Genomic DNA, 18411 nt, shown 5'->3' with positions numbered 1-18411 from the left:
CCATCACCTGTTCAAGGTCTTTAACTGTGAAAATATACTGAAGTAAACTGCCTCTTGAGCTCCCTCTAATCTCTGCTCGTCATTTGTCTGTTAAAGCAACTCAGTCTTGATAAAGAGGCACTAAAGCAAAACAGCGGGAAGAAAACATTACAAAGGCCAGGCCTGGAAGAGGACGCCAAGCCTTTAAGAGATGTCTCATTCCTGCCCTGCCTCCCAATGCCTCAATATAAAGTAAAGGCTGAAATTGAAACAGAATTGAAAATCTCATACTTTGGGAACATGTAAATGCATCCTTCCCTAACCTTCCCACTGAGTACAACCAAAAGCCTGGAGATGATATGTCAACAAACACAAGAAGACTCAGAAAGGTGGCGAGAAGGCCGACCAGCTCAGGACCTAGGAGTCCGAGGCACAACACAACGGTGAGTTCCCTGGGGGGTTTCTCTTTTGCCTCCTATATCCCAGACTTGGAGCTGAAAAAGTCTGCAGCCTGGAAATGCTAAAGAGAGCAAAGGAGAAAAGCCCCATCAACAAGAGAGGAAACTCTTGGCCCTATTCTTTTAAGGAAGGGAATTGAGGATCCTGTCTCCAATCAGCACTGGCGGAGAGTGAACAGAGCACCATTTCTGATATTCTTTCTTTTAGATTCCTTCATGTTCAAGAAGGTAAATTAATTCTATCATTAATTCACAGAAAGGTGAGAACAAATGGCTCAGCCTTTAATAATATGGGCTGATTGTGGGGTAGGTACTCGGCAAGAGGCATACCCTCCCGCACTCTGATGGCCAATGTCTGCCAAACACTTTGTCAGAGGAAGTTGATAGTCTTTCTACCCATCCATCAGGATACTTTAGGATCCACATGGGGTGACTTACACCGCCAGAGGGCAGCATGATTTGACCATGCCACTTTGCCCTCTGCTCCTCACTGTTAGAGTAGTTTGGGTTGAATTGTTTTCTGGCATCGTGCTATTGGGTCCTAAAGGGTTTCTCTGAGGTACAGCTCCTGTGCTTCTCCGAAGGGTCACTCTAAATCTATAAACTTTGTGTTTGTGTGTGATGTCACAGGGGCAGAGGGACAAGCTGGGACACTGCCTTCTGCTCAGAGACACAGCGGGGAATTAGGAAGCCAGTCTGGGGGAAAGCCTCCAGGGGTCTCCAGAAATGAAAGAAGGTCAAATCTCTGTAGCAGGATGAGCATGGGCCACTGTGACAGTTCTAGAGCCCAACCTCCCCCAACTCTACGCCTTCTGAGTTGTATAATCGCTTTACCCATGAGAATCTCAGTCTCCTCCCTGAAAAGTCAAAGAAAAGATTCAATTAAATAAGGTACCTGGGCTGACTCTATAAACAGCAAAACATAATACACGTGCCGGTTAGTAGACAGCAGTCCAAGTACGGAGTCAACCTTGTTTTTAATGAGATGCTTGTGCCAAATCTCTTGACTCTTGTTAAAAGTAATTGTGGGGATTAGCATAATATATTATAATTATATATTCATATCCATATGCAAAAAACCTGTCATTTTCTCCTGAATCACAAATACTTAAAAGTCATCCTCTTTAGAGATGCTTTTTTGATATTAGAAATGCCAGGTTAGAACATACTGAATCTTTTTATCAAAATGGCAGAAAGTCATGCCACCTGTCATACCCACCAGCCTACCTCCAGGGAACTTAATCACCCAGGGCCCCCTGCCCAGAGGAGAAGCTCCAGGCTATCTGGGGGGTAAGGAAAGGCCCCTGTAGGACTGGGAGCTGGTGCCTGCAAAAAGGCCATTGCTTAGATGACAACATAGGGGTTGGTTAACATAAGCAATCTGCCCAGCAGAGGAGGTGATGTTAGGCCAGTAGGCTCTTCCCTCTGCAATTTGAAAGGAAAATAAAGACGATAAGCAAGCTGGAAAAAAAAAAAACACACCCCAAAACTTCAAGAAATCGCACAGGAAAAACAAAGAAAGAGGAAGAGTGAAACTCTACGAACCCACAGACTGAATAACAGCGACAAAATAATCTGGCTTTTAAAAATACATTAGGTGCTAAAGGGTGGTCCTCCTGTCTTCCCCGGAGCCGCATCTTCTTTATGGCCAGATCTATTCAGTCTTAATCCACCAGAAATCCTCTTCCTTGTGGTAGCTTAAGCAAGTCTCTATTGCTTTAACCCAAAGAGTCTGACTCCTACTGATTTCATTTTCTTGTCACTTAGCAGAGTGAATACCTCCACACACAGACAAAGTAATAAGTAAGATAAATATTTGTGATGCCTACAATCCATGAAAATTGCATAAGCCTTGATGTTCAAACGCCTTTCTAGAAACACAAAACATCCATTTCCCTCAAGACATTTCTAAAACCTCCCTAAGAGCTTTCTGAGAATTCCTTCTAACAACCGCTCATTTATAATGGAACAGAAAGAATAGTTCAGTTTGGTTTTTTAAATGGTTACATTTTGGGCTCAAAGACTGACAAAAACCCCATTATCAATAAAAATCATTTTTAAAGAAAAAAAAATCAAACTCAGATTGTCCAGACTCTTGCCAATAGTTCTGCTGCATGGGCAGGCTCTCTTTCAGGGAAAAAAAGAAAGCATAATCCATGGGTTTATTAAGAGTTTAAGCTACGAGCACATGCAAATAATTCTGAAGAGCTAGGGATGTCTTCCACGGTATTCCTTCATTTTCTACGGAGATGTGCAGTGCTATCCTGCGCTCTCTTAGAAAGCCACCTCCTGGGACTAGATGCTTGTTCACAAATACAGGTAAATTAATATTAGTGCTATTCCAGTGTGCTCTGAATACGTATGTGCAATTGCCAGGGTCAGTGCAGGTATGGACTTTGCCACATGTGGTCCAACAGATGAACATGAACCAGACAGAAGGCAGAAGCTTATGAGAGATGAGAAGAGAAAGATAGATAATGGGAAAGGAAAGAGAAGCAGAAAAAAAAAATCGAAGACCAAGAGAGGGGGATATTTGAATATATATTATTGAATAAATGAGAAGAATTTGTACCTTCTGCGGCTCACATGGTGAGCCTTACCCAACAGAGCAATAGTTCCAGATGGATGAAATAAGACCTCAAAATAGACTTGACTTTGAACATTATATCAGAACATATAACAAACAGTGGCAGGTTTAGAATTAGAAGAGAAGGGAGGGGAAGGGGGGGAAAGTGAGGAAATTTTGTATGTTATAAGTTATTACATGATGTTCCAGAGAATTTTTCTAACAGCATCAAAGTAGTGCAGTTGGGTGATATCCGTGATCCACGCCACCCCCATACTAAGGACTGTAACAGCTTGTGGATTATGAGTATTCACCTGTCAGTCCAAAGAATGCATTCAGAGTGGTTCCTTCATTCTCTGCAAAGTTGGGGAGCACCATAAAATGATCTTGCAATTCCACTTGTGGGCTAGCCGATCTGCTGCCGGCTACAGCAGGGGCCCGGTAACAAAATCAGAAGCATCGGGGGGATTGAAGGCCTCAACAGCATCCTCGTGAGCACCCAGGGTAAAAAGGGAAGGGGCGGGCTCATTCATTCTGCAGAAGGAGTTAGCCTGTACCCCCAGGGACCTCTGCTCCTCCCTGACTCCCCAGTGGGATGGAGGGGAGGCACGTGGCTGTTAATACCAGGAAAGCACCTGTTGTCCTGCACTGTCAGTCTTCCTGTGTCCTGGGAGCCTGCTAGCCAGGGGAGAGGACAGGTGTCAGGAACCGCTTTAATTAGGAGAGAGATGTGCAAACCTTTTAGCACACGTAGCATTGGCTTTGAGTTGCAGCAGCTTGTTTTCCAAAGACACTTTTTTCTCTAGCAGTGTTCTCTTTTCCTAGGAGAAAATAAAATACACAGTTTCATTTATTTATCCTTGTGTGTGTGTGTGTGTGTGTGTGTGTGTGTGTGTATGTGTTTGGTGTTTCTGTGTGTTTGCTAAGTCATTCTTGCAAACTGTTCACAAAAGACACTTCTCATAATATTGGAAATATGTTTTGAGCTAAAGAGCTGATTTCAGATGGTGCTGTTACAACCGACCCCAGTGGGACCGGGCCAGGCCTTCCCAGCAGCTCAGTGACCATAGTTGTCTTCACTCCTCTCACTCGCCTGGAGAGTTTTTGCTCCTCCTCCAACCAACTATTGAAGTGTACCCTGCTCAAAGTTCTGGTTCTCTCCATCGCACCCCAAATGAAAACTGCAAGCTCATCTCTCTAGGCATTGGCTCTTCCTCCATTCCACCTGCTTCTCCTACATCAGACTGAGTTGCTGGTACCCAAGGACACTATTGGCCTTATACCCCTACCTGCTTACATGGCATCTGTCAGAAAGCAGAAAAGTAGTATATGAATCTTTAGTGGAGGATCAAAGCCACAAGTAATAAAGTCACTTCCCAGCTAGAATATAAGAGAAACTTTGACTTGGAGAAAGAGAAGCTAAAGAAACACCTGAGTGTCATTATTGAACAAAGTCTTTCCATTCAAAAGAAAAATAACAAGTCCATGGGAAATCAAGCTGGGAAGATGGTGGGTTTTTTTAAAAAAATATTTAATGGTAAGAGATGCTTTGACACTGTTTAAAATGCTGTTTAAAACCATTCCTGCTATGGTGTTTATATGGGTAAAATGCGAAAAGCAGTGTTGTAGAGCAAAAATGCGGGAATCTCTTTGGATGTGGACTGACCTAGTTTTGAAACTGTGACTATATAATTTTTGCCAAGGCTTTAGCCTCCCAGGGCTTTATCTTTGTTAAGAAAAACTAGCTAAAACTTGGAAATCAAAACAGTATATGATTTTAATGTCATATTGGGTCATTGTTAAATAACCAGTTCTCATGGAGAATTGCTCTGTGTTTGACTTTATTGTTTATGATTTGATTAGAGCCCTGACTCTATGAAGTTGCATGTTCATTTGTAGATTCCTGCCTGGTAGAAAAGATAATCCCACAGGTTATGGTTTAATTGATTTGAAATATATTAACCAGCTTTGTAGCTATTTTAGTAATCCGATTCTATATTCCTTTTTTAAAAATGCCGATAAATAGTTTCTCAAAATCGCCTAAGTCAGCTTTACCATCTTACTGGTTCCCTTATTAATGAATGAGGTGAGTAAAACATCTGACATGGATTCATTCTATATTTGTTTGAGTCCTGGTTTTTTGAGTCATGACTTTTTGAACATCCCTAAAATGGGGTAATAATACTACCTATATTGGAATGTTGGGATGGTCGGAGATATTACATGTGAAAGGCCCATATGCTTCTCTCACACTTGTGAGGACCTCACAGTTAATAATAATTTGAAGGCGCCAAACACTTCCTACCTATGTGCTATTATTTTTCAAGTTTATATTAACTTTTTCCATATTTTCCTGTAGCATTCTTGTCACATATAGGAATCACCCTTGTGTTCCCTTGATGTGTTCAAATTATTTTTGAGGGATCACAGGTATGCCTTGTAAGCTTATTATGATAATCAAAGAAACACATTATTGATAATATATTTTGATTTTGTAGGCAGGAAAATGCAGTTTCACATTCTTCCTAATGGACTTACTCTCAATTAATGGATCTTCATAACGAGGGTTCAAGCAGACCGGACAACTGGACAAGTAAACATTGTGCCATGGCCAAGGCTCCAGCATGTAGCTTGGGCTCTTAGTGCCTCCTCTCTGACAACAGAGAAAGTCACACCACATGGGCTAGCACTTTTTCTCAGGGACAGTGTCTCCTGGAAAAGGAAAGGAGTTCACAGCACCACCCAGTGGGCAATGCACTCTTCCCAAAACTGCACCTCCGGGGAGCTCAAGAGTTCCCTGGCCCTATTGATCAACGTGCAGGAGACACCAATTTAAATAATTGCCATATGTTAACATCTAAATGATTTAGGAACCAAGTATATCATTTTTATCTGACTCCAGAGAAGATAGAGGCATAATGGAAAGCATTTTGAACTGGTAACTGGAGGACAGTGGAATCGTTCCTTGTTCCCACTGTCCTCATTTATAAAATGGTGATGAGGAACTAGGTGGTCTCCAAAGCATCTTTGAGCTCTAAAATTCTAATAGAGCTAAATCAATGACACTGGAAAACAAATATGATGCAACAGAATTGCACTGCTAGCAAAAGGAACATATGCCATATTAAAATGTTCTTATTGGGCGTTTTTGCTGGCTTATCACTGTGTTTACGGAATTCATTTTCACTGCATTCCTGATTAAAGTGGGACAGATGGTGAAGGTTTTAAGTAATGTGTTCATTACCAGACCTCATACCACTAATGGCTATTTACTGGAGCAGTGGCTTGTTCAAGTGAGTAGAAAATGAATCCTTCTCCAGGGGCCACCCACTACCAGGGCAATATTTATCAACCTTTGTTGTGGGTGTTCATTTTTAATTTTCATTTCCTTTCTAAACTCATGTCTTTTTCCTACTAACACAAAAATCTAGAGTTCCCCCTCCCCTCATTCTGACACACACCCCCACCTGATGAACCCTTCATCACAGCCTTAAAAGCATTCTCAGTATTATCTTAACACAAGAAGACATTGCCAAGTTTTGTTTCTTATAGTTTTATTTATTCGCTTGTTTGTTTTACAAATATCACATTATCTTTAAACTAAATATGTCTTTAAAAAAACTCCTGCACAGTGCCCTTCCACTCCGTCTCCACCTATCTCCACCTATCCGAGATTCCAATGGGCTTCACTCTAGGAAATTACTGAACTAGAATATTCTGGAAGGTTCCTTCATGGCCATGAACCATGGACATCCTGTCCACTCACTCTGTCACAGACACCTAGAGACAGCCCACCATTATGGGTCAGTATCAAAATAAATGCAAAAACAAAAATGACAAAAACAAACAAAAAAGATAAATGCTAGGCTATCACTTCTCAAAAATGTCTGCCAGTATCTAAGCCAGTCAACTTTATTCTGGGGTAAACCAGCTTTGTAGCTATTCTAGTAATCCAATTCTATATTCCTCTTTTTCAAAATGCCTACAAATAGTCAGTTTCTCAAAATCGCTTTTCAATATGGATGTGTGCCTCCGTAGGGGCCCGGAGGAGAATGAATGAAGAGAGAGATATGGGAAGCTCCTTGAGACCCACAGAACCCAGATATACTACCCTGCAATCTCCACAAAGAGACTATATCTGGTTCATTCACAAATAGATACCTAGCCTCTAGCTCTGCTTGGGACACGGTGTGTGCTTAAATAAGTGTTGAACGAACAGTCAAGTGTATGTAACTCAAATTCTGAGATGAACTCACATCCAGTGCAGATTTCACAGGGTTTCTGGGAAAAAAGAAACTATATTCCACTGTTCTGTTGTTAATTTTCAGAGACAGCTGGCTACTAAACCTGACCCAGTGTTACTGGGTTTGAGGTGATCACAAATCTCAATTTAAAGGAAAGCTGGTTAATCAATCCTATTTGAATTCCAGAATTGTCTTCCTTTCCTAAATGCAAACACTCTTCGTGCTTAATTTGCTCAACTATTTATTATAGGATAAATATTCTAATGCTACAAAGTATTCATCCAAATGTTACAGTTTGTTCAAAATATTAAAACTATAAACTGTCACACTAGCCAACCAGGTACTTGAGGACATTCTAGCCCAGTGATTCTTGGCTACAGTAAAATCTTCAGTGACCCAACACACAACACAGATGTAGCTATATATTAGTACTAGATTCAGTTAAATTTGGGCTTATTTAATTTTTGTGGTTTCCTCATAGGACCTTCATTGAGATTACAGATTCAACCAAACTCAGTGTTATAAATTAAATTATTGGGAAATATGTAACAAATTAATCAAATTTCCGTTGGCAAGAAACCTGAATATTGAAATGTGATACTTTTGAAGTGACATTTCTAAAATGGCACCAACTCATGCAGACATAAAACAGAATAAGGCTGAGAAGGAGGCAAATCAGGGAATTATGATAAATGTAAGAATTTATTGGGCAATATTTGCCAGAAGTCAAAGCCTATTTTTTTAAAGATCTTTTAAAAGTAATCTCTACATTCCACATGAGGCTCGAATTCACAACCCCAGATGAAGAGTTGCATGCTCTACTGACTGAACCAGCCAGGCGACACCTGCAAACCTATATTCTTAATCTACCCCACATCCAGTTTTAAAGAGCCCAATTTTCTGTCCGTTTGTTTTCTATTAAAAACCCAGTATTCCTTGATTTCTCTGTATTCTAAATTCTAATAGATGCATAATTAAATCTATATGCTCACCATCTGTATATGCTTGGAGTGTCAACCACTCAAAGGCATACTGCATAAAATTTTTAATAATTTTTGTTCTGTCACTATTCTTCCCTAAATTATCTCTTACGGAAGTTCCAGTTCCTATAGGAGGTCTTTCCTTAATGTGAATTATATCCGTCCCAATGTAGCCAGAGGTATTCACAATCCCAAAGTGAGCTTGGGTGGCCAAAGAACAGATATTTCACTGACTCTAATACACAGAAATGCTATTACAGGGATTCACTGTATGATTACCAATAGGTGGATTTTGTGATTGTTCCCATTGTTTCCACTCACAGTCTCACCTGCTTCCCTTTTCTAAGCCATACATACACCAGAGAGAGAAAGTGACAGAGGATGATATGACTGCAGCACTTGGAGAAAGGCCAATTAGTGACAGTACAGACCATGTTAAGTGTGTAAGGGGAGGAACTAACATTACTGAGTTCTTTCTGAAGTCTTAGTTGTCGAAAAGGGTACTCACTTTCAACTAATATTTTATGTATTTTAGGGGTGCCTGGGTGGCTCAGTCGGTTGGGCATCCTACTCTTGATTTTGGCTCAGGTCATGATCTCAGTGTCGGAAACCAAGCCCCACGTTGAGCTCCATGCTCAGTGGAGAGTCTGCTTGAGATTTTCTCTCTCCTTCTCCCTCTGCCCCTCCCCTCCCCCTGCTTGCTCTAGCATGCACACTCTCTTGCTAAAAAATATATATATTAATACATTTAATTGTATAAATTTATAAATTATATTTATAAATAAATAAATTCACATTTATATATAAATTATATATATTTATATATCTTATTTATTTTAGTGTTATTTTCTTTCCTTCTCTCCCTAACCCTGTCTGGAAGAAATTCTTCTAATTCCCCAGGGGCTCACCTTTTCCATCCTCTGCACAAGGTTCTCCAGCTCTGTGATTTGATTATGTTTTTCTTCAAGCTTTTTAGCAATTTGATTCAGATTTTCAGCATGTTGTTTCAATTGCTGTTCTTTTTCAAGTTTGTTAACCTTTGGTCAGTAAGACAATGGTGAAACTATTGTTTTTATTAAGTTTAAACAGATAGTATTGCCCTCTATAATTTTGAGTAGCCAAAAAAATTTAATTATTCACACTTCATTCAAATTACTCTTTTGAATTTAGTGTTTCCTCCAAAACAAACTCAATGGGCTGCAACAGCACTAAACAATATAGTATTAATAATATTTCAGCATTATTTCTAGAATGTTTACATTTGTTACCATAAAACATGCTACCCCGACTGGTATAAGAAAGACAGATGCTAATTTAAGAAAAGCAAGATTTTTAACTTTTTCTCAATGAAATTTAATTAGAATTAAAATCTTAGATGCTCAAGTAAAAAATGTTTCACTTTTTAATGTTTTATTTTTAATCAGAAAGTGTCATAAAAGCAGAATAATGATCCCCACTGTGTTGGGGGTTATTCCCCAGGCCTATAGCAGGAACAGTGCTAAAGATCATAGAAGTGAAGTCTTCATCTGGTAGCCTACAGGCCACACTTGAGTGTCTCAAGTGACTTCTAACTGACATGCATGCACACATCGGCATTTATATTTAATAAAATATGAGATTTTACAGTAGAAAAAAAGCATCTAGTTTCTTTCCTTTGGAAACACCAGGTGGGCTTTCCTGCCAAGCATCTTCAGGCTGGGGCTGAGGCCCCTTTGCAGAACACATGAATTCCCTTCCCTACAGGCCGACCACTCACTCACATGGAGCACTTGGGTGCTCACTTCATTCACTACAGTTCTTTATCTGTACCCTGTGAGTTTCCGACCATCACCAGCACATCCAGAAGCATGAAGGTGTGTCACCTGCACAGTGGATTTCCTTATGATCCCGTGGAGATCTCTGCAGGGCCCGAGCTGTCAGAGGCCTACGTACCCCACCCCAGCATGAATGAGCTTCCCTATTTAGAGTTTTGGTGAATATATACATACAAACACTCGCACACACAAACATACGCACATTTCTTTCTTCCTTTTCCCAATCCTAGAATTCATTTTTCAAATAATGGTGTATTGATCTTAAAATGTATACGTCAGATTTAAAAACAAACCAAAAAATGTATGCATGTGTTTATATGTGTATGTCTATGCATATGTATACACACATATAGACACATGTATACATATTTATGTTTTTAAAATATTTTAATTTATAGAGTTATATATTGAAATATGAAAGGTGTATTTTAAAATATAAATGTACAGATACTTTTTTTAAATTTGAAGAATGTATTCTAGGACCGGGTCAAAACCATCTTGAAACCATTGATCTAGCCCAACTCTCATTTTAGAGACAAGGAAATCCAACTCCAGAGAGGGGAAAATGACTCTACCTAGGTCATCTACTTAGTCAAAAGCAGAACCAGGAGAGGAGTCACTGGCCAGTGTCCCTGGGACAGCCCTGATTTCTAGACAGGGTGGCCCAGCTTCCTCCCACCTGTGCTCCACGGGGCCTCGGGCAAGAGCGGCAACACCACAGCTGAACAATGTCTGAGTGCCAGGCTAAGCAGGATGTGGGGAGAGATCAGGACAGAAGATGGGCACCCTGCCCAGTCCAAGGCTTGCCAAAGACATGGGGCCATTGCTTATTTCACATCAAACCTCAAAAAGGGAGACGTGAACCAATACACATACACATTCTCTGGGGTGTCAATTCTCCAAAAGACAAGCTGCTAACCCAGTACCTCCAATAAGCGTTTACCATCCTCATGCTGCTTCCTAACTTCTTCAGACTGTGTTTGGTAGACTTCAAATAATCTCTGGGCCACGTTTCTCAGAGCCGCTGCTCCTGCTTCTCTGGAGGCTTCCAGCTAGAAAAAGAGGTCACGTATGTTTTGGCATTTACAGTAGAAAAGGTTAAAGTCAGAACAGTTTGATAGGCGACTGAAAACAGAGAGGCAAATGGTAATTTGCACCCTCCTATACAGCAAATAGGAGAAAAGACACTATTACCTAGTAAGAGGAAAAAGTAAAATGAGAAACATCCTATTTAGGGAAACTATCATGCACAAGGATTTGCACCAACCAGGCCAAACCAAAGCTCCACAATCAGTGCTCTGCATTTATAGGATGCACCCTTCAAAGAGTTCCACAGTGTCTCATCAGCTTATACACTTATTTGCATTTTATCGTTGATGCCCATGACACTAAAAAGATGTATTTTCCTAAGACAGCAGTGGGACAAGATGTGAGTATTAAGGGCAAATGTCCGGGATTTAACCAAAAGAAATAATCAAGAATGGCCACAACGATTTACCTACAGAAATATTCATTGCAGGACTGCAAATATAATAACCCCCCCAACACCCAGAATATATAAAGTATCCAATAATAGGTTAATTAAACAAAATAATGAGCCATTTGACTATGAGTGTTCTAATTAATATTTATTAAGTATGAAAGATTTTAAAAAACTATTTAGGAGGAATACTTAACATGAGACCAATCTTCTTAACACATTTTTAAGTGTATGACACTGTATTAACTACAGGCACAGTATCAAACAGCAGATCTCTAGAACTGATTCATCTCGCACAACCGAAACTTTATATCCGTTGAACTTTTGTAAAATCTTTTCAATAGTAAAAGTAGTCTCCAAAATAGAACAGTGAGATTTAATTTATAAAATGGAAAAGTGGTTCTCTATGAAGGTGAGCATACGTGTGGATCCGTGGATGTGTAAGGATGCCTGTCTGCTTTTACACATCCATGAAACTATCTTATTGGCTCAAAGGCCCAAAAACACAAAATCAGAAATTTCTCCTACACCTAAAATAACTACCAGAAATTCCTCCTGGGTGACTCAGTCAGTTAAGCATCTGACCCTTGGTTTCAGCTCTGGTCATGCATGATCTCAGGGTTGTGAGATTGAGCCCCACATTCAGTATGGAGTCTGCTTGATTTTCTCACTCCTTCTGCATCTGTCCTTCCCCCTATAATAAATAAATTAAAATCTTAAAAAAAAAAGAAATTTCTCCTGATAGCCATACCTTGATTTTCAATATTTCATTTTCTTTGTTCATTTCTAAGAGCTGCTGTTCTTTCCCTTTCATCCTTTCCATGAGCAGATCCAAACTGCGACAAGAGGGATCCATTTCAAAATCCAAGCCACTCTGAATGTTTTGACAATGCTGAAATGAACAAACATGAAAATCGTCAACCTGACTATTCTTTTCCTCTACAAACTTTGACAACAATAATTATCACTCACTACTAATATATATACAAAAAACATTCAGGTCAGCACAAATAAATATTTTGAATTTCAAATATCAAAGGGGAATTCTAGATGAAGCAGCTGGCCTCTATATTTGCTCAAATTTGATTAGGTTCTTTTATTAAAAAAAAAAGGTAGAGGAATATCTTTTATGCGTTTTTATTCCCTATAGTTTTAAATATACCATTAAGTCCTTTTTGGGAGATAAATAATATCCACAAGGCCTATTTTTTCCCCCTTTTAAAATCTAAGTTGCAGACACAGATGCATTTTGGTTACATTGTATTATAAACGAATATAATCGGACCTAATAGTTACAATACATAATAGTCAATGTTCAGTGATGCTTCACTGTAATCACCCCATATTAAATTTCCAGAGATATCAGAACTGGATGTTATTGCCAGCGTGACTCAATGTAAACTCTTGCCTACTGAAAATAAACTTAGAGAGCATAAAATAAATCTTATCTAGAATCAAGGACATGTGGAAGTGGAAAGATAATTTGAAACTATCTAACTCAACTACATCAATTTTACAGATACCAAAAGTGAGGTACTGAGCCTCAGTTAACACGGTAAGTGGGAGAGCACATGAAACAGCCTCTTGAGTATCTATCCTACCTATGCTTTCTGCTCTTCCAAATTATTTCAAGGCAATATACAATTCTACATACCCTGAAATGAAACAATTATAAAATAATAACTTCCTTTTAGACTTCTATTTAGTAAGCACCTATTATGTGACAGGTAATCTTTTAGATGTTTTATAAAGCCCCCTTTGTCTGAATGCTGCAAACACTAGAAGGCACTATGTCCATTATTCAGAGGAGAAAATTGAAGATGAGAGTGTTTCACTAGTAAGCTTACTAGCAATACTAGTAAGTGTTTTCTAGTATTTTAGGAGGTTATACCTAAAACAACCACCAGGACCAGAATTGGAACCCAAGTTTGTTTAACAAAGGCAATATTCTTTCTAGTACAAAATATAGGTTACGTTTACAGAAATAAAAAAGCAGAAAAGAATATAGTGAAATAAATAATATATATAAATATATAAATTTTAAAGACCTGTAATTCCATCATGGTTTTGTTTATTCTACTCCATACCCTACTATATACTCTCACTCTCCCTATATAAGTTATTTTGTTTTTAATTTGTAAAAGAATACTCCATGGAAGGAGTCTTGTGGAAGGTAGATTGCTGGCAGCAGTAGATAGCTACAAAGGTCATGGATTAGTGCATCTTGAACTTTGATGTGTATATGAGTCACTTGGTGATAGATCCAGTTAAAATGCAGATTCTGATTCACAAGGTCTGGGGTGGAGCTCCAGATGCTACATTTCTAAAGAGCTCCCTGGTACTGCTACTGCTGCTGTGAATACCGCCCAGGCTTGGAGAGCAGTAAAGCCCTAGATCAGTATGCTGAATTCCCACATGGACGTTGTGCAGATATTGCAGGGGAAGGAGCAGGTCCTTTGAGGCTATTATTTACTATCTTGAGGTTTGAGATGACCAAGGCAGACACACTGGCAACACAATTCATCTCCATTCCTAACTCCTATCAAGGTCACCAACCTTCCCATTGTGATATCCAATGGTGAATGTTCAGTTCTCAATTTACTTGACCCATAGGCACCATTAGACATAGTGGTGACACCCTTTTTCACTTGCCATTCAGTGACTCTCTCTCTTCCGGTTTTCCTTCTAATTCACTAGTGTCTTTTTCCAGCCTGCTGTGAGGATTCTTCTTCCAAAGTGTTGGATATCTCAGGACCAAATGCTCAAATTTCCTGCCATTTAATTTCTTTTAAAGATGTATTTATTTATTTATTTATTTATTTATTTATTTATTTATTTATTTTTGAGAGAGAGAGAGAGAGAGAGCGCTCCCATGCACATGAGGAGAGGGGCAGAAGGAAAAAATCCTCAAGCAGATTCTCCCCTGAGTGAGCCCGGAGCCAGAGGCAAGGCTCGATCTCAGGACCCACGAGATCAGGACCTGAGCCAAAGCCAAGAGTCAGATGCTCAACTGACTGAGCCACTCAGGTGCCCCCGTCATTTCTATCCACACTCACATTTGGCAATCTCCTCCAATTTCAGAAATTTAAATGCTATCTTTATTTCTAAAATCTCTGCCCTGTGGCCTGGATCTTCTAGCCCAAACCTCTACCTTCAAAGCCAGAATCAGACACACAGTACCCATTATAAATCTCCACTTACAGGTGAAATAAACAACTCAATAGAACCAAAATGGATTTTTTTTTTTTTTGGCCTTTACCACCATTCACAAACATTAACCTTTTTTTCTAGTTTCTGAGCACTTAATATAAGAAAATTTTTGGAGCTGGTTGTGTTAGTTTGGCAGACTGAGCATGATAAAGGGAACAATATTTATGCCTCATACCCTATGTTCTTCATTCTCTATGGCTACACTATATAGTGGACAACGTTGGTATTGATGAGGTGCACTTGGCTTCAGATGGGCTCTAATCCGGCACAATCCAGGCAAGGCTAGTGTAGATTGTTTGACATTAAGAATATAAGGCCAGTCACAGGGGAAACGGTACATTCAAGTTTATCAATTGTCTGATCACTTGGCCTAACAGCTTAATAACTTCGACTCTGTGTCCATTGGCGTGACCCAGGTGAGCCTAAAAGGTTGTACCTTCATCATCGCTTTGAGAAATGTTGCTGCCCTATATCCTGGCTGGGCTGACATCTTTACATATACTTTAGATAAGTAAGCCCTATTTAAAATATTCAACTAAGGTCTAGTCCTTCCAATCTAAGCCTGCTAATAACATCTGTGGTTAAATATTTCATACATATGCCCAGTAACATCTTTAGATACTGACAAAATATTTAACATCCATCATTCAAAACTTCAAAGAATAATTTAATAATTATCATAAAAAGTTATTTAAATAGGGTTTATACTGTTTTATGTTTATTTACTGAAGGAATAAAGTGGTACATTTTGATCAATTTATTACCTTTGTTTCTAGTTTGTGATTTGTACTGTTATGTCCTACTTCATCTTTAAAAATTTGATTTCGGATCTTTTCCAGAGTAGTTCGGATCTAGAAGAAAAGCACATTTAAATTTTTTTTCAAAGACATTTAATGTCAAATACTTTTTTCTTTATACCAGCTACAGTATACCTGATTTATCTGGAAAGTAATAATAAACACTGATCAGAGATTTAAATAACTGCCACCAACCTGACTTGCATTTAGGCTAATATTGTTTAGACTGCAGAAAATGAACATTTGGTCTTTATAATTCTTTCTCAGTCAAACCTAAAATATAACCTAAATGAATATTATGCTACAAAATAATTACTATTTAGTAATTAGTATTTAATACTATTTAATTCTATTTTTCCTATGTAGCAATTTAGTACTAATTTACTATTTAGTAATTACTATAAAACAATTACTATTTAGTAATCACTACAAAATAATTACTAGCTAGTAATTACTAGAGAATAATTACTAGCTAGCAATTACTATAGAATAATTACTATTTAGTAATTACTACAGAATAATTACTAAGAGAAGATCATACAAATTTATGCATGAAATATAAGCCTAATGTCTTAGTGACCTATGGAATTGTAAGACACTCAAAGATGAATTAATCTAAGTAAGTTATAAACTAGCCAGGTTCAAATTTTTCTATCTGTTCTAAGAAACAGTTCATAAGAATATATACTTTTGTCAGCCATTATCACTGGATTCTCATAAGATTTCACATTTGTAATGAAGTCACATGCCAACATGTGATCACTGAGGAGAGCAACCCAGCACTGTGAAAAGGAAGCGGTAAGGAGAGACAGTAACTCAGAGAGAACATAAACATCTAGTTGGGAGCACAGTAGCAACACTCATGAAACAACTGAGAAATGATATAAAACAGTAGGAAGTGCAGTGGTGAAGAGTGTGGGGCAAATTAAGTGCTGATAGGTGTTCTGAACCCTTCTGGCCCATGATTCAATTTTATGCCATGTGTGGGAACAGAGGTTTGTGTCCTCAAGAGAGGTTACCAAACATGTGTTGAAATTTCAGCTGCTGAGGTTGTCCTTTACCAAATGTGTCCTCACAGGTTCTATGGAGGGAGAAACAAAGCCCACCCATCCATGTTAGGTTGCATTTTAAAAGATCATGATCGATTTCCAGTACCTGCATACCTTTTTCACATATTCAGTTTCTTCAATAACGTGAGCTGATGTGGACTCATACAGGGCAGAGTTATTTTTTATTTTACCACTTGGGGGAATCTCTGTGGTCACTGTTACTGTTGTCATTGTGAATTCCGGCTCTAGGAAAACACAAATCAGTTAGTCAAAACTAACTTCTTTGATGATCTGATAATACGGTCCATAAACTGAAAGAAGTTCTGTATTAGCACTATAATTAAATATAGTAGAACATGTGATTAATTATTGATATCTGGATATATCCAGGAATTAATTTAATATAAAAACAGCACCAGCTGAAGCATTCATTGATCAGAAGTATAAAAATCAAATTATCTGAGAAGAAACTATGTAAAATGTCTCTTTTTACTCCACATCATATTGGACTATAAAACCTTAAGACTACAGATTGCATCTTATTCATCTTTATATTCCAGCACATTGTAAGCACTTAATAAATGACTGTGGAACTAAAACAATATAACAAAATCATATGTATATATTATATATATATATATCACTTATATGTCACTTTATACTCTTTTTTAACTCTCAAGAGCCTATAAAGGTCATCTACTGGAGAACTATTTGTAATAGAAAAATATTGGGAAAAGCCTAAATATCCACAAAAAGAGGACTAGTTGAATAATCTGCTATGAAGTCTTCTCTAGGATGCATTATTCAATAAAAAAGACATGGTGCAGAAAAGGATATATAAAGGATGTATAGCATAGTAATTTCTAAAAGAAGGAAGAGGTGGATAGAAGGGGAAAATCTGTGATTTAAGTTTTGACACTGAACAATGTAATTGTTTTACCTAATTATAAAGTAAAACTAAATTAAATAGGAGAAAATGAAATCCTTCTAAAATAAGAAATAAATACACAAATAACTATATCTGTATAACAAGTTGAATTATTATTGAATTACTTGAAGTGACTTTAAAACACATGCCAGGGGCTATTTATCCCAGGTGTGCTATGCCCTAAGAACAAAAAGAAGTGCAAAACAATCTTAAACTATACTCATTAATAATATTGTTAGTGGAAATATTGGTATTGCTATTTTGAAAGTAGTATATGTGTATGTGCATGCACATGCACTCACCCACATAAATGCATGATGTAGAATAAAGCCACAAAGTCATTCTCTTAACATCAAGAACTAAAATTTTGAACATAGAGAAAAAAATCCTACAATTAGAGCAAAAATGTTCTGTAAACACCTTATAATCCAAACTGAAATTATGAATATAAAATAATGATTTATTTTCCTCTAAAAATGTATTCTAGGTCCAGCCACTCAAAAATTTCGAAATATAAGCAATTGATGCTCCCAGTGCCCAGACCATGGTCTCAGTATATCATTCTCTACTAAAAAGAAATCATGGTTTCTTGAATGATTTAGGTCTGAGACAAGAAATATACAAGGTAAGTTTGAGATATCTTGTTCTACCAGAAGGCAGAAGGTGACTTAATACTATACAAAGCCAATCTGATAGAGGAATGACTGTGAAGGATTGAAAAATATGAAGGATTATAAATTCCTGAAATTATAGTGACAGGAGAAAAACCACCACCAACAGCAACCATCATCATCCAACTCAATGGAGAGAGGCCATCATTATACTAACATCAGCTCAAAAGAGGAAGTGAGATAAATGCACCAACAAGCATTTATCTTGCCTTTCTTGTATGAATTATATTTCATG

General features: G+C 38.0%; 1 protein-coding gene across 9 annotated transcripts in view; it reads right to left on the bottom strand.

The window, feature by feature from the left end:
* The window catches only part of CCDC68 (coiled-coil domain containing 68), a 64689-nt gene that overhangs the window by 30899 nt on the left and 15379 nt on the right, over positions 1 to 18411 (bottom strand). For 7 of the 9 annotated variants that reach the window (XR_007412013.1, XR_007412014.1, XM_025422211.3 and 4 more), the window contains exons 3-8: positions 16692 to 16822; positions 15496 to 15582; positions 12273 to 12413; positions 10968 to 11093; positions 9136 to 9264; positions 3742 to 3824 (exon numbers count right to left, since the gene is read on the bottom strand). Coding sequence is in view for 7 of the 9 variants with exons in the window: in XM_025422211.3 (XP_025277996.1) it covers positions 3742 to 3824; positions 9136 to 9264; positions 10968 to 11093; positions 12273 to 12413; positions 15496 to 15582; positions 16692 to 16808 (683 nt within the window). In the remaining 2 variants the exon portion in view is untranslated. Of the gene's footprint in view, positions 1 to 3741; positions 3825 to 9135; positions 9265 to 10967; positions 11094 to 12272; positions 12414 to 15495; positions 15583 to 16683; positions 16823 to 18411 lie in introns of all 9 variants that reach the window. The other 2 variants (XM_049112524.1, XM_035706253.2) reach the window with 1 other exon arrangement.

The sequence above is a fragment of the Canis lupus genome, chromosome 1, assembly GCF_003254725.2.
Source record: "Canis lupus dingo isolate Sandy chromosome 1, ASM325472v2, whole genome shotgun sequence".
NCBI classification, from domain to species: Eukaryota; Metazoa; Chordata; class Mammalia; order Carnivora; family Canidae; genus Canis; species Canis lupus.
Note: the sequence above shows the minus strand (reverse complement) of the source record. Positions and strands in the feature narration are given on the sequence as shown.